This window comes from Gobio gobio (genome assembly GCF_949357685.1).
Source record: "Gobio gobio genome assembly, chromosome: 19".
Lineage (NCBI taxonomy): Eukaryota > Metazoa > Chordata > Actinopteri > Cypriniformes > Gobionidae > Gobio > Gobio gobio.
In genome coordinates this window covers 29120702-29129148 of record NC_137112.1, presented here as the reverse complement: position 1 = coordinate 29129148, position 8447 = coordinate 29120702, and the positions used below count along the sequence as shown (strand labels likewise).

Below are 8447 nucleotides of genomic sequence, written 5' to 3'. Positions count from 1 at the left end.
ACACACACACACACACACACACACACACACACTTAAATGGGGACCTTCCACAGACTTGTATTGTTTTTATATACCACTAGTTATAAATAATACAAGCAAAACCAAACCGAAAACTTCCTGCATTTTTACAATAATAAAAAACATGTATACCATGTTTACACATGAGGGTGTCCTCTAATGGAGCTTGTGTCAGATTTCGCTCACTTCTCGACATAAAAAAAAAAAGTACACACAAACTGCAGAACATACGGCTCACGTTTAAATAGAACTTTTATTTACAACAATATCAACATCAAGCAAAATAATTAAGTGTAATGTAATTTACATCCTGCAAAATGTGAGCTTATCTTCCACGTTCAACCAGTTCTGAAAACACACCAGAATAACCTCAATTTCCCGGAATTATCATTTCAAAATATACTTTGTCACGGTCAACAGTAATCTAGCGAAATGAACACGAATGATAGTGTTGCTTTCCTGAAAAGACTGAAGAGACTGACTTATTATTAGTTTCCCCATTGTACTTCATTCCCGCGTCTGGGAATCAGCATTATTTTAAGTCACTGATGGTAAAGACTTGACTAATGAAGCGGCCGAGGATCACTGCAATACAGAGATGCACGGATGAGCGTCTTTGTCAGAACGGATGGTACTTTTAAAAAGCACATCCGAAAGAGGCTCTTAAAAGTGGTTTAAGAAACGTTTTAAAACGAGGTGTATAGTTACAATTTGTCTTGGCAGTTCTGTAGATAATTCATAATCATTAAACTCTTACAAAACTTAAAATCAAAGAGCGAATAAACCGCATGATAGAGAAACCCTCCAAAAGCACAGACAATACTGCTAAAATATTAACTGGCCTCAAAAATAAACAGGTATACTTGGTTTTGTATGTATACAGTATATAGTACAAAATCATAATATGTAGTAATATGTTCATATGATATGTACCTTTTACTCTGCGCATCTGCGCAAAACATATAGAAATGGATACATTTCTGTAATCAAACTTGAGAAAACAGAAAAAGAAAAGACTGAAAAAATATCTTTGGATTGTGCATGTTTCTTAAAGGTAGATTTCTGAAGAACCGACAGTGATACAGTGAGAAAGTGAGTTATTTTCCTTAGAGTAAGAGCTAGCTTAAAGAACAACATCAAGCATAATCTTTGCGTATCATCGGAAAACTTGCACCATTTGTTGTTGTTTATCGGTCAGAAGAACAAATGGAATTTAAAAAAAATGATGAAATTGTCACAGCATAACATTTCATCCGAACATAATGGCGAATGTCGGAAAAAAAAGAGAAGAAAAAGAGGTTGTGCTGGAAAAGATCAAAAATAAAATATTTACTCCCTTTTGATAAAAGTTAGAATAGATGTAAAACCCAGAGCAGTATTGACCTAAAATATAGATAAGATGGACCTCTGCCCAAACTCTGTGCAAAAAAAGTATGTAGTAAAAGCATGTATGATACATATGTAGCATACAGTATTTACAATTTCAATCTTATTCACACACACAAAAAAATAAAGAAAAATCCTGTCTAATACTGCAGTACCATTTGCTTTTTGTTGACACACCACTTCGGTGGATTGAGAGGAGGATTATTGCTTTGATATGCGTAAGTGATGAAGTTCTGGTGCTTACAATTCCCACGGTTTTCATTCAAACGAGGCTTGTCCGAAACAAATTCAAAATAGACAATATGCACATAATCGTTCTATAAGGCTAGAAAAGCAAGAAATATATTGCAACTATCCTTTTCCGTACTAGCCTTAAAATAAAGTGCTCCCCACACTGTCAAGTTGTACCACAACCGTTCCTATTCAGTTCCCCCTGGTGGTTATGTTGTGTACTGCAGTACAGCCCCGTGGGACAGGAGAGAGAGCCTGCTGCACGCGCTACTGGGCATATTCCAAAAAAACCCCACAGAGAAGGTTTGAGTCTCTCTCTTTCTCTCTCCATCCCTTTCGATGTCTTTCTCTCTCTCTCAGTCAAGTTTTCACTGAAGAGTTCCAGTGATTTCTCCTCTACGAGGCCGATTTTATAGCTTCATGTTGACATTTCCTCACTGGACTGATGTGCGAGTCCGAGTCAGACTCCAGCTTTGACAGAGATGGCTCGTCGCCTCAGCAGTACTTCTGTAAAACACATTATACACACACACACAGCTAAGTAAAAGTGACACGACGTGTTTTAATGCAGTTATGCAAATGTAACCGAATCAACGTGTGGTCTGTACCTGATCGGGTCCCATTGGCATGCGACCCATGCCCATGGCATTCATGCCCATCTGGCCCTGCATTGGGGGCATCTGCCCTGCTCCGTTGCCATTTACACCCCCCTGCATGGAACCGTTCATCATCATTCCCCCGTACTGTCCCGGCGCCCCCTGCTGGGGATATTGCTGCTGCTGGGAGTATGAACTAGGAAACGGATAAAAGAGGAGAAAGATTTAAATACACCCCAAAAGATCAAGCATTCATGTTTCATTGTTGTGACTGACAAGTTCAATTAATTCACAATTATTCTTGTTGCCTGAAAAGCTTTTCGTTTAATTAGCCCAGTGTACCACAGCAGTGTTATTTTAGCGTTATTTATATATTTATTAATATTTTTTATTTTAATTTGAGTAATTTTGTTAAGTGCTTTTGTCATTTTCATATTCGTTTTTAGCTTCAATTTATTTTTATTTCAGTTTTAGTTTTTGACCAATACATTTCTAAGATTTTCTAAAATAATTTGACAGCATTTCTAGCCGATTGAATATATATTTATATTTTTTTTAGAAATGAGGATAACTAGAAAACTTATTTATATATAATATAACAATAATATATAGAATAAATATTATATTAAACAATTATATAATATCTAAAAATATTAAATTACATATATATCTATATCAAATTCAAATAAGCTTTATTGGCATGACTTGTAAAAGGTATTGCCAAAGCATTGGCCATTACATGAGCAATGAAAAAATATATAAATCAATAAATCAATCAGTAAACAAATATATTAATACTTTTTTATAATCAAGAAAATAATTAAGACAATATATATATTACATATTTTGCTGCTGTTGCGATCAAGCTAGAGTTTTCTCCCAGAATATGATTTAATTTTTCTGAATTTGGTATTGCACCAATATTATAGTATACGTATATCTTTATTTGTATATCTTTTTATAACTATTCAAATTCCCATAACATTTTAAAAGACTTTTCACAACAATAACTTTATTAGCATCCACACTAGCGAATTATACAGTTCTGTTTATTCTAAGCACATGCTGCAATTATGCCATCTGCTGCTTTAAATGCACGTGCTCTTTAAAGCAGGATGGATTCTGATTGGCTGTTGATGCGTTTATCGTTCATCAGCTGAAAAAAGAAATTGTGAAAGTGATTATGATATTGTTTCTCTGTGCTGTTGTTATTATTATAGTTGTGGTGTGGACACTGCTATTCTTTTATGATTTTTAAAACTATATCTTTATCGTTATGGTTATCATCCTTGGTGTGAACAAGCCTTTAAGTGGCAGGACTAAAAAAAATAATAATCTGACATTTCCACAGCTTCCATAAGGGTTTATGACCTACTTATTCATGGGCATGGGCCCCTGTGCCCAACCTTTCATCTCTGCTGCCTGGTACATGGGATTGCTTTGTGGGTGCTGTTGCATCATGGGATTCTGAGGGCCAACCATACGACCAGGCATCATATTGTTAGGGGGGCTGCTGCCTGTTCCCACGAATGAAGGGTCCCCCTGCTGGCCCATACCTGCAAATCACAACACAGAGATATTTACAAGGGGGGGAAAAAGTGCATAGTGCATAATTTGCATTAGATAAGCTAATCGATATTCTATTCCAATGCTGTTAACCACCATGTTATTTTATAGTGCATTTCAGGAGTGTTTCTAGCTTTTTCATTAGTACTCAGGCACAGGTCCCACATCATGTCCCCATATTTTGATACAATTATAAATATATGGAAATAAACGGTCTTTCCCTGCAGTAGAGAGTCATTCACAATCTGTACACAATCTGTCCATGAGGGTGAAGCAACCTGTCAATCAAATGAGATCCCAGCAAAAGCAAACCACAACCATCTAATCAATTCCCAATGGACAGAATCAAGTCCTGTCCTACAGCAATTTCACTCGCATATGTGTCACAATAGGGGGGGGGACTTCTGTTTCACGATGACTTTAAATGATGAGATCCCAATATGATAGCTAGCCTACCATAGTTGCCTCCATAGTTAAAGGCCTGCTGGCCGGGCTGGTTCATTGGGGGTCCTCCCATAGGATTGTCCATTCCTGTGGGAGCTGTGACATTAGGAGGGGGACTGAAGCCTCCGGCTGCGACCTGCTGCTGTTGCTGCTGCTGCTGCTGCTGCATCATCATCATCATCCTTTGTCTTCTCATCTGCAGAAAACAAGAAAACAATGGTAACATCTGAAAAGGGTAAAACTAATACACTGAAGTATACGATTTTATGTAAGACTGATGTAAGAAATCATAACCAGTAATACTATAAATTGTCATTGGGGTCAAATATGATATATGTATAGGGCTGTAACGATTTGACCAAAAATAAAAACCTTGATTTATTGAACATTTTACCTCGTTTACGATTAATGAACGATTATTGTGCTTTTTTTTCTCTCATTTTTTGCCCTCGTAAGGTTTTTGAGTAAGTTCCTGATAAGGTTTTTACTATAAATATGTTCTACTATTAAAGGTGGATTTTTTGTTTCTAAAGAAAAAATGCATTTCTTTGTGATTTTAAAACACTTGAAGGAAACGATTCACTTTCAGCAGTTATTGTCTATGGGGCAGATTTCTGTTTGTTGTACATCAGATACAGATACATTAACACAGTAGGCCTACATTACATTTATTTGAATGCATTAATGAGAGAGAGATTGTGTGTGTGAATTACTCTTACTGTCTCTATTCATTATCAAGCTGTGGTTTGTACTTACTTCAAAGGTATTAAAATATATGCCTATAACGGTTGAGTTTCTAAGCTACTTTAGTGACTTTACTTTAGTCACAGGACCGCGTTGACACTGCATTTCTGCGCGCGATCTTCACGTGATGTGCGAGCTTCTGTCTGAGTGTTCGTGTGTCAAAATATATCAGGCATTAGCTCAACATAATACACAACACATCTGATGGTCTAAACTCGCTTTAATGTTCAAACTGGCAGGGCTTAAAACACATACAAATGACAAAGCTTTGTGAGGACGCAGGTGAAAGAGGTCTGCCTTCAGGGCACGCGTGCGTTGTCAGAGACGCCTACACGGCTCGGCTCTCTGTCACAGAAAGAAGCTGAACACTGAACGGATACGTATTGTTGTTTTTGAATAGTGCACAATCGCTTTAAATGTTGAAACTGGCAAGCTTTATGAGCACGAAAGTGAAAGCGATCTGGCTTCGCGGCATGTCTGTGTGTGTGTGTGTGTATCGGTGGCAGCGCGTATAGGCTATAAGAACGGCGATTAACTGACCTGTATACTATAAACTGTAAAACATGCAGTTACTATAGTGATTCTGGGCATCTATAAACACAGATAACTGCTCCTGCATCTGTGTGCATGCAAACTGCACTTGATGTGACTGACAGGGCGGAGTCACGTGAAAACCGAAATAACCGACATGGGAAAAATACGTCGGTTAGATGATCTGAATGTCGGTTTCGGTTATTTTTCGATTAATCGTACAGCCCTATAGATGCATATTATGAAAATGGTCTGTTTATACCTCTGTTTGAAGATTAATCATTTCTCTGCTGCGCTGGGCCATCATCTGAGCATTCAGAAAACCAGGCTGAAAAGATGAGGAAGGGTGATTATTAGAGAGAGAAAATGAAAATATATATAAGGTTTCAGATTTCATCAAAGGAAGAAAAAAAGTACCTGTCCACCCATGCCTGGCTGCATGCTAGGTCTCATACCAGGGTTTCCGGCAGGGTTATCTGGCCTCATCCCCATGCCCTGCCTGCTCTGGTTCAAAAACTGCAGCAAAGAAACAACCAAATGTTATGAGATTTGATCAAGTAACTCATTCATTCCAACAGGCCTGCAACTTGCCACTATTCTGATTATGATTACTCTGCTTGAATAGATCAAATAATAAAATCATCAAGTAAATATCATTGCTTGTGGTGAATATAAGATTTCAAGTTACATCTCTTGCTGTTTTGGATGTTCTGTTCTGCTTTTTCTGCAGTTCCCAGATGTGCTTAAAATTGTGAGCCAAATTTGTAAAGTTACAATTTTACAGAACAAATATTATTATTTCAAATATATTTTATATAATCTTTTTATGTATTTATTTTTTTAAATACTATTTTAAAAATTAGAATTAAAATCATTTGGAACTGAACTTTGGATTGTAAACATTTAATACAGAATTTTAAAAATGACAATATTGTGTGTAAAATGTTTTTCTATTGAAATATTCACTGCTTAAATATACAAAAATGTTCAACTGCAGTCCTCAAAAATGCAAGCCTGTTAATATGCTTTTAATATGCTATGCAATAAAAGTGATTTCATTTTATAAAGATATTTTTGTCATTAATATTCTTCCATATGTGGTTAAGCTACATTTTTTTCATTATGTTTTTAATGTTAATATGTAAAATATACAAGAATTACAAGTAAATGTTTTATATAAAATGGTGTCCAAGTTTTTTGTGTAATAGCAAAAAGATCTGATTATTAGATAATGATTTTTCCGGCATTAATTATTATTATTTAGTTGTCACAGCCCTGCATTACACAAAATATATTCTGGGAAACTATCATTTCTAAAACATGGACCAGCTGTAAAACCATGTTAATCGATTATACTTCCTCATATTTGTCAGTTGAGTGCTATTGGAGTGCAGCTGCTCACCTGCTGTCCCTGCAGTCTCTGCTGGAGCTGCAGTCTGAGCGGCTTGGTCGTGTTCACCATCCGTGGTCTCATCATGCTGGCACGAGGATGCATAGCGCCCATACCACCCATTCCGCGAAAACCACCCTGCTGGCTCATCTGACTCATCATGGGGTTAAACCCTGGTCCAGACTGCCCCTGCAGGGGACCAGGTCCAGGGCCGGGACCAGGGTTGGGACCAGGGCCATATCCGCCCGGCATCCCCATGGATGGGGGGCCTGGGTAGCCCTGTCCATACATACCCTTGGGCTCCATACCCATTGAGGAGTCAGGCCCCGGACAAGGACCAGAGAAGTGGTCTGATGGAGGGGGCTGGTCTGAACTATGACCCTAAAGGGAGAAAAGAGCAAGACGTTGGTTTTTAGGGAATGTGATTGGACGGTTGCTCTAATATCTCGAACGCCACAGCATTGATGATTTGATGCGATTTATAAACTGAACACATCTATTCTATGAAGCGGGCTGGCTGAGTACCTGGTTGATGAGATCCGGTATGCCAAGGGCACGGTCGATCTCCTCCAGAGCAATGACGTCAGTGTTGTTGAGTAGAGAGTCCAGCTGGTCCAGCAGAGCTCGCTCATCACTCTGACCCTCAGTGGTGGATGGAGGGACCAGAAGATCATCCAGAGAGTTATTAAATGGCAGCCTGATATATAAAAAGCAGAGAGCAAAGAGGACAATATTGACTTTTGGGTGTAAAAAACATCTAAACTTGAGAAGCAATAAGATGCACACACTTGTTTTCATATATCTTAAATTAAGTACTTTTTTCTTTGGACGAAATCAACACACACAAAAACCAGTGCTGTCTTATAAGTTTGGGGTTTATATGAAGCTTTGATGTTTTGGGGAGATGATGTGTGATTGGATGTGAGAACATGGTCCATTTTAGTGAATAAGCATTTTTGGCATCAATCGAAAGCAGGCAAATGAACTAAAACTAGTGTAAAATAACTCTAGTGTAGAATCGTTTAATTGACCTGTTTGCATTCTGTGGTCCCTCTATTCCTATCCCACTGTCTGCCCATGAAGGGGACTGTGGTGGAGGTGCCTGCCCTCGGAAAGAATTCATCCCCATACCTACATCATAAGGCCCTGCAAAAACAACATCATGCAATTTGAAAGATTTCATTTGATATATTACCCGTTTTAATAGGCCCACACTGCTGGATTTGAGTTATTCTGAATTAACAGCACTTACCCATTTCCATCAACTGCTGCTGCAACATGGATCTGGCTGCAGGAACGCTGTTAGATCGGTTAACCATGGGTCCTCCCATCATGCTCTTAGGATTGTGGTCCATGCCTGCACGACCCATGCCAGGGTGCCCAACAGGGCTACCGGCGGAACCAGACATTCCCCAATCCGCACCTGTCATTGGGGGCCGATTGGGCATTCCCATTGGCCTGTTTGGACCTCCTGCGAACAACATGGTGGGAAGGTTAAAATCCAGCTATAGAATGAATGTATGCACGATTTGACAGTTACA

General features: G+C 38.4%; 1 protein-coding gene across 2 annotated transcripts in view; it reads right to left on the bottom strand.

Moving 5' to 3' along the window:
• Positions 1-252: 252 nt before the first annotated feature.
• ncoa3 (nuclear receptor coactivator 3) overlaps positions 253-8447 on the bottom strand; it is a 65013-nt gene continuing 56818 nt past the window's right edge. For both annotated transcript variants that reach the window (XM_079845218.1, XM_079845219.1), the window contains exons 14-23: positions 8159-8377; positions 7938-8052; positions 7432-7603; positions 6919-7287; positions 5934-6032; positions 5779-5844; positions 4254-4437; positions 3607-3787; positions 2244-2427; positions 253-2142 (exon numbers count right to left, since the gene is read on the bottom strand). In XM_079845218.1, coding sequence (XP_079701344.1) covers positions 2131-2142; positions 2244-2427; positions 3607-3787; positions 4254-4437; positions 5779-5844; positions 5934-6032; positions 6919-7287; positions 7432-7603; positions 7938-8052; positions 8159-8377 — 1601 coding nt within the window. In that variant the 3' untranslated portion in view covers positions 253-2130. The remainder of the gene's footprint in view (positions 2143-2243; positions 2428-3606; positions 3788-4253; positions 4438-5778; positions 5845-5933; positions 6033-6918; positions 7288-7431; positions 7604-7937; positions 8053-8158; positions 8378-8447) is intronic.